This window comes from Leiobunum rupestre, chromosome 1, assembly GCF_980474605.1.
Source record: "Leiobunum rupestre chromosome 1, qqLeiRupe1.1.hap1, whole genome shotgun sequence".
Classification (NCBI taxonomy): Eukaryota; Metazoa; Arthropoda; class Arachnida; order Opiliones; family Sclerosomatidae; genus Leiobunum; species Leiobunum rupestre.
This window is the reverse complement of record NC_143384.1, coordinates 71,267,749-71,285,548: the sequence shown is the minus strand read 5'-3', so window position 1 is coordinate 71,285,548 and position 17,800 is coordinate 71,267,749. Positions and strand designations below refer to the sequence as shown.

Here is a 17,800-nt window from a genome sequence, read left to right as displayed (position 1 = left end):
TGGCTTCTGAACTGTCTGTCTGGTCATCTTGAGAGTCCGTTTCCCTATTCTGCTCGCTCTAGCAATTCCATGACGTATGTCTCTGGATCAAACTTGACATCCCGTGATTTAAGCACGTCATCAAGCTCAGGAACGTAGACTCAATATCCATAAACGTCATCTTCATAAACGACGAGGAACCCCTTGTAAGCTTTCTTTGGCTGCTTCTTCCGTTTCGCCTTTAAAATGTGAACCCTCATATGATTTATGGACGGCGTAGGCTTCCCAGTCCATAACTCGTACGGCGTCTTTACATAAACCATAAGCCTATTCACAATATTTTAGGCAGCAACAAAGATAAAATCGACATTTCACAGAAATATGGTATTTACGAAATAACGTGTTCATGTGAGATGGTTTATATAGGCCAATCGATTAGAAATCTAAAATTCCGTTTTAACGAACACAATAATGACATAAAAAATAAAAAATCCACACTTCCGCTCTTGCTGAACACGCTAACGACAACCCTAGTAATATTATTAATTTAAAAAATGCATCTAACATTGTAACTACCGACCACTTTATTAAACTAAATGTGCTTGAATCTTTAAATATTCTAAAAAAACGTCAAAACAACCAATGTCTTAAAGCAAGTGTCGGCTCGACGTGAAGATACTCTTTTTTCAACAGATGGCGCTAGTGTCGAGATCAAAACAAGATGCTTAAGCTATATTTTGACCCAAAAGGCAGGACATAAAAGTACCCCTCACGTTTATTGGCTTGTTTGTAATTTTGACCATAACTTAAATTATAGTAATTTTTAACAATATATTTTATATGTGATATATATAGTTTAGGTTAAAGGTCATTAAGTAGAGTATAAGTTGTCTTATTATAATTCTCGACAATTATTCTCTGACCAAGTTATTGTTTCGCTTTTTTGAATTTTAGCTTCCTTTGCCATTAATAGATGGCACCACGCTTTCCAGTAAAGTCTTTTTTCCAGAGAATTGGATAGATTCATTGCCATCTCTAATAATAACGGCCTTATCATAACGCAGGTGGCAATGTTAGAGCCGACAGTTGCTTTAATAGAGATAATGGCCCTGGCTACTTATTTATCCCTCATGGTTTTAAGTTTTAAAAAGTTCGCGCAGGCTTTCATGCGACGCGCGAAATTCATTTGGGGAAATGCCTAGTTGAGGATGTGGCCACTAGGAGGTGCAGATTTTGAATACCTACCTCTTAATAACGGGTATGTGATCGTCAAAACTTTGGCCTAGACCTTTGCTTATGGGGACCTTATGATAGGCTTATGCATAAACTAAGGTTGTGACTGTGTAGTTTAGAATATACGTTGCCGTGTTGACTGCTTCAGCCCAGAGTTTCGGTGGTAGATTTAGCATGACTCGTACGGACTCCATGATGGTACGGTTTTCATTCTCCGCTACTCCGTTCTGCTCTGGTGTATATGGCAGGGACTTGTAATGCTTCAGACCGACTTCTTGAGTTGTTACATGACGGAATTCATCATTAACGTACTCCGTCCCATTGTCTGTAACCAGCTCTTGTACGGTGTGCTCATAATTCTTGAACGTAGCCAGGAAGTCCTTGAATTGATCAACTACCTCAGATTTCTTCGTCAGAAAGTACGTTACTCGAACTCCGGAATACTCGTCCTTGAAAAGTAAGTAGTAACGCTTCCCTTTCATCGACGGTGTCGGAGATGGACCCCAGAGGTCTGAATGTATACGCTCTCCTGGTTTCATGGCCTTGTCTGCTTGAGTGCCGAAACTGTGTCGTGCGTTCTTGCCTGAAATGCAGCCTTCACACTTCTTGCCAGACGTCTGCTCGATGACTTCGTATCCAAGGCTCTTCATTATAGTGCCGACGTGCCGCTTGTCTGGATGACCCATTCTTTCATGCCAGATTTGGTGATCAGCCTTCTTCGCATTCTTTTGATCTGCAACGACTTAGCCTTTTTTTCACAGGTTCTTCAACTTCGATATCAAGACGGTACAGATCCTCCACTTTTCCCAGCAAACGAATTCCTTTGCGACCTCGTACAAGCCTGCAGTTTCTGGTTGCGTCGCATCGTGCTTCTGAGGGAAAACGTTACAGGCGAAAACCTTTATATACCAGACGCTTGATATGACTTCTTTTCGGATCTGTTTTCCGTTGCTGACCAGAAATACCATGTCTCCTTCACCCTCAGCAAACATTTTTTCTCTGTTTCCGACTTTAATATATTCAAGCGTCTTGAACTTCCGGAACCGAATGAGCTTCGTGGCATCATTCGTAATATGGTGCGTAGCTCCGGAGTCGAAGTTCCAAGCAGCCTGTTAAAACTCGTATTAATTGTGGGAGAGCGTTTTAGACTGAAATTTTGTATATGGCGCGCGATATCAAAGAAATACACTGATTTAATTATTGATTGAACCTTTAATGAGAATAACTACTATATAGATAAAAAAAGGGGATGGTTGTCCATCGTACAGCAATGCGAAGCGAGAGGAAGTGGCCGCTCTCGTACGCGTTACAAAACTCTCTGTCTTCCCTCTTTTCGAACAAGAGAAGGGTAAAATGTTAGGGGGCTTATTGCCCCTTATTGCGAAATGTGTCGAAATGCTGACCTGTCCGGTAAAAAGTCTATCTCAAACCTGCGGAGCTATTGCCATCTACTTTCGGTTTACGACACAGCCTCTTTCTTTTGATCAATCTGTTGCGGCAAAAAGACCTCCTCCATCGCTACCTTTTCCAAGTCCGGTACCTTCTGGAACTTTCTTTAGGTCTCGGCAGTTTGTGGAGATATGTCCAGGCTGGTTACAGCTGTAACAGACTGTCTTTTAAGACGATCTACTGTGCATGCGCTTCTTCCGATCATTGACTGGCTTCTGATTGACCAATAGACCAGAAGAATCTCCAATATTATCCTCCTCTCGGGAAGCCCGTCCAATGAGAAGTCGTTCAAGTTCTTCGAACGTCTGTTTTGCTTCGCGTAACGGATTCCATAACATGCTGAACTCTCTATACTCCTCTTGTGGTAGCAACGAGGATACAATCGTCGAACGCTGGGTCTTTGTCCATTTTTTCTGTCGTCAGAATAACGGACCATAGGGTACGCATCTGTGCGAGATGAGTGGCCATATCCAAATCATGAAACTTTCTTGCTCTTATCAGCTGAGCTAATAACGTGCGAAGACGGTTCAAGGACTTCTGTTCGTAGACTTCAAGTAACTTCTCCCACGTCTCTTTAGGGGAGTCACAGTTGATGATCATTTTTTGAGCGGTGCTGAATGCTATCTCGAACTTCTTGAGTTCTCTCAAGTACGTGGCAGTTTCTAACGCTGATGCTAATGTTGGCGGCGTGGTGGGCTCAGTACAAGACAGTACCCTTGATTACGCCAAAGACATCCAGGATCGTAAGAGCAACGCTAACTTGTCGTTTCCAGCTCCTCCAATTCTCGGAACCGCTCAACTTATCAATCTCAGTTCCATCCATTTTCAACTGCAATTAGGAGCAGGATTCAACGTTGTTACAGCGTACCAGAAACCGGATTCACGGTTGTCCCACAAGTTTACTTCACTAACAAAGGAGACTACCCGAGGTGGTTATCACCGATTTTGTTGAAACTCGGGAGTTAGGTAGACCTTATGGTAGTATGAAAATTTCCAAAGGGAAAAGTTGCAATGGGCTTTAGTTTTCCTATTGCAACCGAAAATGTTTTTGATCTCTCCATTGAAAAAAGCATGGGATTTTCTCGGTTATTAAAATTTTGTTAAAATTTAACCCAAATTGATCAATTTTACCCAAAATCGTTGATTAATTTTACCCAAAATAGATCAAATTCATATTTTTGGGTAGGTTTTGAAAAAATGAAATGTTCAAAACTTATCCAAAAAAATAAATTTGAACTATTTTGGGTAAAATTGATCAATTTCAGTTAAATTTTAACAAAATTTAGGCAAACTAGAAAATACCAATGCTTTTTTCAATGGAGAAAAAAAATCGGTTGCCATGGGAAAACTTAAGCCCATGGCCACTTTTCCCTTTGGCAATTTTCATACTACCATAAGGTATACCTAACTCCTGAGTTTCAACAAAATCGGTGATAACCACCTCGGGTAGTCTCGTTTGTAAGTAACGTACGAATGGTTAGTGGCGCAGTTGAATCATGCTGGGCCCATAACCTGTTGAAGTTCGTATTCAACGAAGTAGTCAGCAAAGCTACAATGACGGAGACGAAAGTTAAAAGAACGAAAACTGGTTTATTATTAAACTAACATATACCAGATACCGCGGTTAATGAAAGCCACATGACCAATAACAACTTGCTGTTATATACAAGATTTAAGCAGTGTTATCTCTAGATAACGTTAAAGAACAATCGGCAATATTACTTAAAATTACGCCCCATAGTCTACGCAGGGTAGATGCATTTTGGGTCAGAATTCCGCGTCGTTTCATCTTTTCAACAATCACCGATTTACTGAATTTGTTAACGGTAATTTGGACTTAGTTTATGGGGCTTGACTCGCTTTTTCCCTGGTTTTGTACGTATTTGTATTCCTAAAACTATTATTCGGCACACAGCGTTATTTGAGGTAATATATTTGAGCACAGAGTAATGGTATTTAATTATTTATTAATTTATATATAAATATTAGCTCGGTTTCTTCTCGAAATGTTGAATGAGTATTTAATTCAATGTCTTGAAGTATATTTTGGTAATTACATCTACAATGTTTTTGAATAAAGTAATAATATAGTTGGTGTACAAATCTACCTGGGATTTTTTCGATGTTTTATAATTGATAGTTACTGCAACCACCTTATGTTAATTATCCGTACATGGCTTTGGTTCGAATTAAGCTGATATATAATTAAATAAAATGTTTACTAGGCTTAATTCATGTTTCTGCTAAGTTTAAGAATAACTCCTAATAAACGTTTGCCGGTGCTAATAATGCTGTGGATTTGTTCCCATAAATCTAAATCTCTAGTGTTGCTTTTTCGAGCTGTTTAATTATGATTAATTTATAATTGTACGGAATGATATTGATAAATAATTTAGTTTGTACCAGCTAGGAGCAACAAACACAAGGATAACGCAGCTAGTCTTTAAACACGGTTACGCAGAGTTGTGATCAAATTTCATTGGACGAGCCTTTACGTTTAACGATTTACGGAAAGGGGGAAGACAATTTCGGAATTTCCCCCTTCCGACGGCAGCAGGCGTTAAAGCGTCTAACCAATGAAAACTGTACACAAGAAAATGCATGACTTTTGACGGGTTGCGTTCTTCTTGCACGGGGTGCTGTGCTTGTTGCTCCTAGGTACCAGGAACTAATTATATTTAAGTCGCTTTGCAAAGAGTCCCAAATTCATAAGTTACATAATACAACGTACGTATAGCATTACGTTAATGCTAGTTGGTCACAATATTAAGGAATACTTATATTGTTGAGGAACTCCACTCGCATTCAAGGTTAAGTGAAATGGTTTCGAATTTTACGTTTCTCTTTTAATAGATATACCAACTGAATAAGAAGTAACCCAAAAACAAACAAAATGCTGTCATTTTTAATATTTCCAAAGTTTACTGTTACAGTTTCAAGGCTCAATAGGGAATGTTTTTAAATATAAATAATTTCCGTCTGATTAATTTGTAGAAAGGAGAAGAAGCCACCAATGGTTATTGATTTATGAATAAAGTAAAACAAAGGTAATAGGACCATTAAATTTCTTAAGAAAAACACATAGTACTTCGGAAGAATGCTAATTTTGTAAAGGCCTGGAAGGCATATTTTGCCGACGTACTTAGTTTTGTTTTTAAGAAATTTAAGGGTCCTATTACCATTGATAAATATGTATATCAATTAGCGAAAATGTGAAGAAAATTGAGGTATAAAACTTTATAAAATTTAGGAAATATTACAAAATATATTTTAGTTTTTACAATTATTCCAAAATAATATCACTTTAATTCTAAAACAGTTGAAATATCTGGACCTCTTAATTCTGCCTTTAAAGTTCTTCGATTGAAGCCTTTTTATTTTAATAAATGAAATATCTGGGCGGATTTGTCAATTATGAGTTATACAGGAAAGAAGCAACGTAGCGAATGCAGTTTCGCGATTTCACAACTTTATTCAATGCGACATATTCTAATTTAATGAATTTCCTGTCAATTTCGAAAGATAAGCAACAGCGATAACATTGGGGACATACAGCCAGAATTCAAACTTGTTCCAGGAATCTGCGCATTTTTGATTGACGTTTTAGTAAATAATTGGCAGAATCAATTTAAAGATAACGAGTAGAATTTTCTATATAAAAACGGACGTTTCAAAAAATCACCCCAATTTATATCTCAACCGATTGAATTAAGGAATCGCCATGCAGGGGACAATATGGAAAACCTTTCTTCTTGGTAAGTTTTTCAGGTAGTTGTCAAAATTGTATTTAAGAAAAAAACTTTTATTTATTAAGTCTAATAAATATTTTGTTCACGGGAAATTTACTTGGAACATTTTAAGAAATTGAAGAAAAGCGTTTACAAATTTAACATTAATAATATGAGGAAATAATTCGCTTACTCCGGGGCACAAAATGCACACTTCCCTCACTTTTACTTAGCTTAACTCTGTCAGCACTAAACCGTCATTTTGGGGTTATTTTTGGGAGTTGGCGTTAAACATATTTGAAAGTACTTGGTGTATATTCAAGAAACGCGGGTTTGGTTTGACCTTTAATCTTTTGTAGTCTGCTTCTTCAAATTATTCGGGCTATATTTAAGATATTATCCATGCAACAATATCAAGATGACGTCAGTATTACATCAGCTATACTCTTTGCGCGAGAGAATTGAATTTTGCACCATCTATTAACAGAACAGAGAAATGCTTAGTGTGAAATTTCTTTTCTCTCATTTCTACAAAACCTAAATAGTATCTAGTTAAGTTAAAAGGAACCACCTATGGACTGCATTCAAATTTGTTTAGGGTTTAGCTTTATTATCCCTTTTCATAATGGACTAATCTACTGTTTCGCTAATTTTATCATTCTAAATAGTATGTGCTTTTTAAAAAATTGCCAAAGATGGCGCCACAAATTATCGTCACACTCTTTGCAATACACTAAATGCATTTCAGCAGAGAATAATTTCCGCTTCATATGGCTGGTATTTTCAGTAGATCTAAAATTCCCAAATTTAATCGTGACACGTTTTACAAACAAGATAGTTAATAAACGATAAACATTCAATTTCATGAAAAGGCGCCATTTTTCTGGTCGAAGCCTGGGCCCAAGACGAAAATAGCTACATTCCCACCCAAAAATACAACGAAGTGGACAAAATGTGCCAACGTATCACCAGAGACCCTACCACAGTCGGCGTATTGGTAAGTATCGCTACATGCAGAAGTGTAACTCCTCATGTTATTCGCTTGAAACATGTATCTTCGCGAGCTTGCTCTCTTTTAATACACGTTTTGGAAGAAAAATAGCGTTGGGGGTAAATTAAAACATCTGAAAATATGTTCCCGGCGCACTTTAATTTCTGCATTTTAACGAGAGAGATATTGTAATCGAACACGACCACTTCTTTTAAAAATGAGACGTCTTAGGGCTGTTTACTCGTGGCATCGGTGGTTCGATGCAAGTTGCGTTCGGGAGGGAACCCAAAGGTCACTGGTTCTACCCCAAGTGATCTAGTTTTATCATTCATTATCCTATGTTTAATTAAATAAATTTTCCATTTAAATTTTACTTCATTAATTGGAGACTTACCAATGAAGCAAACAAAATATAATGATTGAATATTTACTGCTTTGTTCGCTTCCCCGGTCAAGCCAGTGCCATTTTAAGATCTTCGTAGGCCCTGGGCACTAGAACCCTTGTTGGCAATATTTTTCAAAATAATTTAGCTTGATCCAACGTAGGCCCCTTCGATAAAACGGCCCGGGGTCCAGCACCATTCAGTGACCAGTGGCGGTGCCAGGAGTTTTAAGGCCTGTGGTCCAAGTTAGTCCTATTTTTCATTTTGGACCCTTTAGAAAGATTCGGTGGTCCCCTTCGTTTCCTTAAAAATAACAAAATATGGCGATTCATCTTGCCAATTTCTAAGGTCCTTGTAACACATTTCAGTATAATTTCAAGGAATTTAAAACTTTCCTTGGTTGGATTTGGAGGTAGCTTTAAATTTTCCAGATAGGCCATAGGCTACGTGGCTTAACCCTTGGTGCCCCCACTGTCGGTAAGCGTATTGAGCCTGCGAAGTTACACGTTTCATGTTCACTATCATAGATGGATAGTTTTCTCTTAAGAGATTTATAATTAACCCAAGCCATAACACGGAAAACCAATTGATCAGCGACATCTACGGACTATTTGCAGAACCCGAGCAACGTTTGCGAACTGACGTGTTCCACTGCCACCAACCAGATCAAGGCCAACCAACCGGACGGTGAATCTTGTCTAGTCGATGATGTCTCGGGTAGCGTGCCAAAAGTAACAGCGGTAGGATTTTACTTTCAATTTTGAAAAAAAAAGAATCCTTAACTAACCCTCAACATTTGATAAATTCCAGATATGCTACAGAGGCAAATGCTATAATAGCCAACTAGATTCGGAACATAAGAAGTGCGTGGCTATGGGAATGAGCGCCAATTCATTTGCTATTTTGGTACGTGACGCGTTCACGCGTGTTTTCGAAAAATTATACTTTTATACTATTGGAACGTCAAAGGCGCAGAGTAGTTGCCATAGATAAAATAACTTCATATATAGATAGGAAACTTCATGTTGTAAAAGTGACGCCAGAAATTTGGCCGAAATCTGGTGGCGGCACCCGAATAATATTATTTGGTGAAGTTCGCACTACTCGAAGTCCTTGGTGTAACGCAATCCCAATTGCAAAGGCTTAAGCGAGCTATATGTATTTAAAGTACTTTTCCTTGAACTGAGAGAAAATTTAAAAAAATAGCACTAAAGAAATAGCATTCAGTAAAGATTTCAAGTTTGTTTTAACCGCTATTTCTTGTATATTTGAAGACATTTACCTTGCAAAATACGTTTATTCCCAAAACTCCGACCTCAAATTCCTCGTTACGTTCTACGCTCTTGAGAACACAGCCAACTGGCGCAGTCACTAGATGTCATTGCAATCTCGTGAGAGTCAGTTTGCCCCATTGAAGTTTCCTATCTATATACGAAGTTATTTTATCTATGGTAGTGGCTCTACCTGCAGTAGAAACGGGGGATTTTTGATAGCGTCGTGATATGCTAGACTCGGCGCTTATTCGATATTAGTGGATGCTTTTCACTTCAGTAGGATAATACCCCTCGACGGCGAGCGTTGACGCACAGAGGTACGGCGTCTTAGCCTTACGCCTTGTTTAATATATAACATCACCGGTTTTTAACCATCCTAAATTTATGGGTAACTAGATCAATTTCGCGAAGGATATTATAAAATAACCGAGAACTTCAGTGTGAGTTAATCTTCTGGTTAGTGAGAATCTTCCATATTTTTCTGTAGCAACAGCTAGCGACCAGCCAATTATTTTGGAAAAACGTCACTTTAAATGGGAACGGTCAAGCTTTAACCAGTTAAAAACCAAAATGTATGGCGAAACCCACATAAAAAATATTAAGTGGTTAATCTAAAACTATATAAGTCATAAAGTTTGTCCTTTTATTTATTTATATGTATGTCATGTTCCTAAAAACTCGAGTTAGCTCTAGAGCTTTGAAACTTTCACTCAATGTTCAGGGCCTAGTTTCCAACTAAACGCAGCTTATTCCAAATACCTGACATGGTTATTAATCTAATTCAATTTTACTCATAATTCAATTTCATTTTAATCGTTTTTGGACTTTCGCCTCTTTGTTTCCCCCTTTAACGAGTGGGGAGATAGCTTAAAAAATCAATGCGGAAGGAGTTGTTCCAAGTTTTCATCCAGTGCCACAAGCTGGGACTAAACTTGGCTTTTCTTTCTGCGATGCGAAAGTGCTAACCACTCCGCCCAAGGGTTTCTTAACCTGTCTAGTGTAGTTAAACTTTTAAACAATGCCCTAGTTGTACGAAGTCATATAGTGGTTTATTTGATTGCACAATTTTGCAGAAACCCGGGCACCCGTGCACCGTCCTCTGCGTCCCTGAGCCCGGAACCCCGTCCCTCATTGTGGAAATTCCCATCACTTTGGGAACCATCTGCTATGTCGGAGTAAGTTAATCATCAGGCTAATATGATGCTATTTGGGGGATTTTAGGTGTTGAGACACATTTTCTACTTTTCAGAGCCAAAGCGGACAGTGCGTCAGCAACAAATGCGTCATCAATTGAAAAGAAAACATTTCGGTTTCTTGTAATTCAAAGATGAATTTAAATAAATAAAAGTATTTCAAAAACAACCGTTAATTTTCCTAGACTTGCATGAAGAGTTTTTTGTGTTTTTCTATTTTACCACACCTTTTATTAGCTGTGAACAGGACCATGCTTTAGTCTTCTGTTTAATGTATGATTTTTATACACATTCTTAGGGATTTGTGTGTATTAGTTTCACGTACAGTGTAGCCGATGCCGATGCCGCCGTGTCGCGCATATTTATCAAAACCTGAGTTTGGATTGCTTTTTGCGTGAGCCACCTTTTGCCATTTACAATTCGTATATCTCGTTCTAAAAAGTGATCACTACAAATGAGATCATGATTCGAAGGTGTCCAGTTTTTGTGATTTACAGCAACTATCCATTGATAAAGTATTGTAGGTTTAGATAAGGGTAACCTATATTTCTATAAAGATTTTAAATGAGAATTAATATTAATAAACATTCAGAGTGCCCTAAATGTGAGCAATCCATTGCAACTTATAGTGAAATTCTTCACCAATTATTGCATGGCGGTCGCTATTCAGCAGACATCTTTTACGCGTAAAACTAATAAACATTCAGAGTGGGCACTCTGAATGTTTATTTTAATTTTGACTTTTGATAGAATTAATATTTATCTAAATAATATTATAATTTAATCCTACTTATGGAATGAAACATTTTCCAGTATTGTTTTACTTGTTGAAAAGTTATTGCAATGCGTAAAAGCACACATTTTATCCATTTTTACCAAATAAAAACAGATTACTTCTTTTTAAATAAAAAAATCACCAATCCTTGAGTATTTAATTATAAACATGTTACCTAAGTCATAAACGTACTACACGTTTTTCAAATTCACCGCTAAAGTTTTGGCGTTTGATTTTAAACCCGATAAATATACTTAAGCGTTAGGTAGCGCTTTACACGGAGTACAACAGGAATACGGAACAACTCCCGGTTGTCTGCTAGTTATCGCTCCCGTATATTTTTGGCAAATCAAACTGGTTGTCTATCGGCGGCCCTAAATGGGTTATAGTGTGCAATAACTGGTGGCTTTACCGGGGAGTCGGGGTCCGGCTCTTGTAACCCATAAGGGCGGTGGCGCACTGGGAGATGATAGCTCTGAACAAATGGTCCTATCTCCACCTCCGACTTCGGTCAATGGCCACTCAAATTGATGAAATAAGACATTTATTTCCAAAAATTGTTTCAGAGGCGATACAATTTACTATCTTATTGCTTTTGCACGCAATAATAATGAGGTTAGAGGCGGGAGCCCACATACCAAAACGTTCGCAAAATCTTAAGACGCCTTGTGTTTTTGCATATTGTGTGTTTACGTAATAACGTGTGTGGGTGTTGTGCATGTACGGAGATTCTACTCATTGACTTTTGGGACAGATCTAAAGCTAAGCATTCAAATGGAAGGGTTTATACCTAGTGTTCACAGTATTCGTCTCATTATTAATTTTCGAAAGCGTCGAGTGGGTTTTAAACTCGGGACCTCCTGTTTGGCAGGCGAGTGTACTACCGCAAGACCACCGGCACGTATAATGCTACCTTGAAAATTATAAATTCATTTTTGGCGGAAGCGTATATTAATAGTTTATATACTTTTACATTTCGAGTTTTATAATATCATAGAGCGGGATCGCGTAGAAGAAATTCAAATGTATATTGTCAATAAAATATAAACCAATCCAGCGACTGGGATTTGAACCGGATCCCCTCTCGCGTAGTAAGCGAGTGACCAACCTACTCCCGTTCCACCGACATAGACGAGGCTACATCGATATCTTGAAAAAGAGCTTTGTCGAAAGTGTCTTCCTTTACAGTTTTATAAACTTACTAGCCTTTTGTACCCGGCTTCACTCGGGGAGAGTCAAAATTACCCTTCCGCCCTGGGACGATCCACGGACAAAGGACCACAGACACACTTTGAGGATGTAACGCTATATTTAGTTCCCGAATATTTATTTGCTTTTGGTACTATATTTTCGGTAAAATTCAATTTAGTTTTATTTGGGAAAGTGGTCCTACGTGTGTGGCCAATTACTGAGCTCGCGCTGGTCGCTGGGTGCAGTAATTGGTCTTGGATTTACGATAACTTCCGTCAACGCCTTTGTCAAAAGGGCAGTTTCTAGGAAGAGGTGACTCTGTAGGCCTAGGGGTCGCTCTGCCTATTATACCCTGTCCTTATCTTTTACTTTGGAATTGGCGGTAGCTGCTTTCATTTCTCCCCTTCTTAAAATACATATCGATGAATTGTCAATCCCTTCTATTTTTAGCCCTCGCTCTTTCTTAATTTATCGTAGTCATTCTTTCCAGTTTTTACATTGCTCCCAAGAAAATAAGGATTGCCAAGCTACTGTTAAAATATTTTCTAGTGTCCATTGTTGTTTAGTGTATTTTTGTTATTGTCGGGTTTTAAGGAGAAACTCCGCTCCTAGCTCCGCTTAATTGCTTTATTAGGGCCATAAATCGTGCGTGGCCCATATTCCCGGGTTTTCCCAGAAAACCCATCGTCACGAGCATTCCGCGCGAGGGGTCACCCCTGTTCGCCAATTGGGCAAAGGGAAGATCAGCCCCTTGGTTCCCATTCGGTCGCGGCGATGGTCAAGTGTTTTGATTGACAATGGCTCTAAACAAAACTGAGGTGTTGGGACCGAAAACGAGAGAGAAGTCCGAGAAAAGAGATCCGCATGATTTGATTAACCAAGTGCGCGGGAAAAATCCCTTCGATCTTAGTGTCGTGATCTCGGTCGCTATCCGAAAAACGGAAGACCAAGTCCGGTTCCCTCGCTCTTCGAGACAAGGTGGTTCGTGGCAAAACGCAACGGGAGAGTCGGCGCGGCGAAGCTGCAAAAAGCTCGCGTAATGAAGCGCTGGTGCGTGGCGTCCGTCCGGTGTCCATGGTGACGGCATAAGAGAATCAAGCGCGGAAGTTGGACCTTCGCTGACCTTAAGTATCTATGTGTATTTGTTTTATTGTCAATGTTGAAGGTGGGCTAGGAGTGTGGGAGATGTGTAAATATAGTTTTATCTCTGTTTTACAGTGTAAATAGTTTGTTTTGGATGTTTAAAGTGTATTTGTTTATCTGTAGTTGTTAGTGTGATGTATAATGGTTAGTCAGGTGTTTTATTTAGTTTAGTTGTTTTTTATTCCGGGTTAGTAAATAGTTGTTATCTAGGTAATGTTATATTTGAGTTCAATTAAAGTTTGGCAATCCTTATTACCGTAGTTAATAATTTTAAAAGTAAGCTTAACCCCTAGACAGCAGCAATCGCTACCCCGAGTAACGAAGGGTATGCATCACTCCTGGGAGTTAAGGATACAATTGTAGCGACTCAGGGTAAGTTGGCTTTGGTTTCCCTGCAGACAAAGAAACAACGTTACAAGGATTATAGTTATAGATTAACGTAAACTTTCTGTTATGTTTTTTAGAGTAATGAATTAAATTAAATATATTTAATCGCTTTAATTTAAAATACCGTCACGGACAGGATTCGAACCCGGGTCACATTCTTGGCAGACCGATCTTTTACAGCGGAGACAATGACTTCCATGTCAGTACATTGAAACTTAAATCATATCATAGACACACCATGGCGGTATAACAGTCTAACAGAAGTTAAATTTGCCGCGCTATTTTGTACAGTATGAGAGCCAGGTTACGCTAGCATCTCCTTTCAAAATAATCTTACATATCCCAAAGGCTGAGTCCACCCTCCTGTTTTCCTCTATGGACAAACTCTTCCGAGGAAAGGTAAATTTTTGCTTGCCAACTTTTTGGACGTGGTACCATATTGAATGGGTATGGACCGCGAGTACACTATTTATATAAAACGAATATTAAAGTGAACCGATAGGTTTACTGTTTATTCTTACCGTCGACTCCTGCCTTCTCCAATAACTCCCTTGCACAACGCAATCTGTTCCGGATCGCGTGGCTTTGGTCTATGCTGAAAGCGAAAGACCGAAATTCAGAAAATGATAACTTTTCTTGTTATTTTTATATCTCTAAAACTATTTGTCCTATTCGAAATCTAAAACCACCTCTGGATTCCTGACGTCGAAAACCTTTGCCAAATATAAGTTTCGATTTAATATGCTTTTTGTTAAGTGCTTAATCATTAATTTAAAGTAATTCGACGCTCATAGAAGTCCCCGTTACTCGATATCGGCTAGAAGTGGAGAGATAAAATATATTTATTTATTTATTATAATCGTACGATGATTTTTGTATTTATCGGGAAATCGGATATCCCATATTCCAACTGATTGAGATAGATACTTAATCGATTTGGAAGGAATCATAGGAGCTTACCTTGGATGGAGGCAGTACGTAGTCAGGATTTGGGTTCGGGAGGGGTACACAATGAAACAAAATAAACAAAAAATAAAAAAATGTGTATATACAACCATACGTTTCGAGGGAGGGGGGCATGTGCCCCCAGTGCCCCCTCCCCTGGCTACGCCACTGGGTGGAGGACAGTGAGATAAATTGATCGAAGCCTCAAAATCGATACGGAATATTAACTATGCTTATATTAAATATAAATACACCCTTTCTTTTAAAACTAATATTTATCAGAAAAGGCAAAAAACGCTTATATACAGTCCAAAATTAAAATTTCGTAGCGTGATGAATGTGCAACAATGTTAAAGTAATATCGCTATTTTTTATGATAAATTCAGTTTCAGAACCTGGAAACCCTGACCAAAACGACAAGTTAGTAATTTTTTTACGGAAACACGTGAAGGTATTAATCACTCTTCCGAAATCTTTCTTTGCGCGACCTTTCACCTATTTATTTTGGACTTTGGTACTCCAAGAAAACCAAGCTACAATGTACAGAGTTCAAGACTAATCACGTTACCTTTTCATTCTGTGTCCACTGTTTTAGGTAAATATATTTCAATAGCTTTTTCATTTAAAATGAGCCTATTTTAATAAGAATATTCTAGTTATTAGTGTTAATAAATCAAGGGCGTATTTAAGAAGGGGGGCACTGGCGGCGGAATAGGGGGGTACAGGGGTACATTGTTTATCAAACACCCCCCGCCGCCACTGAAATGAGATCCAAGATACACCCTTGTTCCAAATCTACCTAAGAGTAATAGCCCCGAAATTTTAAATTAAATACTTGGTTTTTTAATGTCTCAGATAAATGTAATTGTAAATGTATTTGGCCTGGACTTAAATCAGTTAAAAGATTGATTTAAGTCTAGGCCCAAGTTCTTCATGAAGATGTTAACAAGGTACACCCAAGTACACGTTTAATTTGTTTGGTTTTTTTTTAAACTGAATGTACTGTAACAGTATATCAAGACCCCCACTAAATTAAAAACAAAATTTTACAAGGTCTTTTTTAATCTTTGGTCTTTATTTGTAAATTTTCTGACCTTTGGTGGTTTCTTTCTTTCTAAAACGGTTTAAGTTTCGTCATAAATAACAAAAACGAAACATTAGTATGACACTAAACGATGTCGGTTAATGGTAGTCTGTCGCCTTGTAATGGCTGCGTTCAGCGAGGAAACGCTCCGTACCGCTCGCTTTGTTGGGAAACCGAACTGGGAACGTACCGGATCCGTGTACACCGTCATTTTTATTCATTGAACGACGTGTAATTTTACGGTTACGATAAAAATGGCAGCCGTAACAATTAAAGGCAAGCGTTTGTTTGCTGTTTTATTCTCAGAAATAGATGAACTTTTGTATTATAATAATTTACAAATTATGCATCGTAACTCGGATTTTACTAAATATGCGGGTTTAGGTACAATGGCTAGTCCAGAAAGAAATAAAAACGAAATAGGCAAAGGCTTAATTACCAATTTGATAATGTGAACTGCACGACACCATTTTTTTCCCGCGTACCGAACCGAGCGAACCTGCTTTTTATTTTGGTCCATTCGGTGCATACCGGACTCGTGGAACCGTAAGTGGAATTATTTCAAAGGTATTTTCTTTCAGTGGCGGATACATATGGGGGCCCCGGGGGGGGGGTGCCCCCCCTTGACGCGTGTGACTTGTTATTACACCCATAGCTCAAGATATCTTCTAGCACCCTCCCTGTTTTTTTTTCTATATCCGCCACTGTATTTCTCTTCGCATTCATTTCTTGTCACTGATGTCATTTTGTATTAGGTTTGGTACAAAAATTAACCCTAAAGAATCAAAGAGAGGTTTCAAAGTTCAACTAATCCATCAAAAAGTGTTAACTTTAGTTAATAACAAGTTGGCAAGCCAAAATATACCTCTCCTCGGAAGAATTGTCCCTAGTGGTATTAATCTCTCGAGATAACTCTTAAAGATATATCTCCGCAATTCAAAGTTATTTACTAAAACGTAATCCCGGTTCAATCCCGCCCAATATAACATTATTATAACTAAAATAATTGAGACGAAACAACTGAGAATAAATTATTCAGAATATTATAAATTACGTAGTTACAACAGTGAGATAGACGTACTAAATCAAATGCACAATTGAATTTAACCCTATTTACAGCATACGTTTATTAACTAAATATAATACGAAACAAATTTTAATAAAAGAAACATCTACAGAGGGTATTTGTTGTTTTCTCGCTTACGAAATACTTGTCGCATCCTTAACGCTGAATTTACTTCAACACTTGCCCTTGATGAAGGTAGTTGAAGACTCGTAGACTTCCTGTTGACGTTGTCACACATACCGCGTGAAAAATACTAATGCCGTCCAATTTCCAATAACATATATGACTCGCGCACCCAGGAACTCAATGTCTGCATTAGGAACCAAGATACTGATCCTGAAATGCAATATGATACAATGTTGATTGATATCGACCTCTTTTCCATCCTGCTCGCCTCTTCGATCCAAGCACATGAGAGGAACATATCCGAGGATATCGTCCTAGCACAAGAACCGGTCCAAGATACCTTCTGAGCTCACACAACCAACATTTCTGGCTGTTACCTCGATCAACGACGTCCAAGCTCATTTCCTCCATCTTAGGCGCACAGTGATTCTTCACTCGGTTTTTTCAAAATAACTCATAGAACAATATTATTACGCAGTCAAGCAGTAAATAATTGAAATACTTAGAAACCAAGCAATAGAAAATAGAATATCAAGAAACGCAACACCTTACCATTCACAAATACGAATTTTCGACGTTATTATATTGAAACCAGATGTATACACTATAAAGATTCCTCTAAAACTGGATAAACGTCAACAACTTAGAGGTTAAATATCCTCCTGCTAAAAACATGACCCGGGGCTGGATTTCTGGGCACAACCGTATTTAAATTAAATTATTTTAATTTACAAATACAATTCTTAAAGCAAGTGTACAAGTCAATCCAAATACGAAAATTTTATTTCTTATAAACTATCAATACTTTCGATAAAATTAAACTACAAAAATAACCAATAGAAAAGTATAAAAG

The 17,800-nt window shown here is 38.1% G+C and overlaps 1 protein-coding gene across 1 annotated transcript; it reads left to right on the top strand.

Annotated features, from left to right (window-relative positions):
* The first annotated feature begins 6,323 nt into the window (after nucleotides 1-6,323).
* Nucleotides 6,324-10,399, top strand: LOC149966253 (uncharacterized). The gene is made up of 6 exons (XM_090171211.1): nucleotides 6,324-6,416; nucleotides 7,262-7,386; nucleotides 8,381-8,503; nucleotides 8,574-8,669; nucleotides 10,111-10,212; nucleotides 10,287-10,399. Exons 1-6 carry the CDS (start codon nucleotides 6,383-6,385, stop codon nucleotides 10,329-10,331), a joined length of 525 nt encoding a protein of 174 aa, XP_090027337.1. The 5' UTR covers nucleotides 6,324-6,382; the 3' UTR covers nucleotides 10,332-10,399.
* Nucleotides 10,400-17,800: the final 7,401 nt, after the last annotated feature.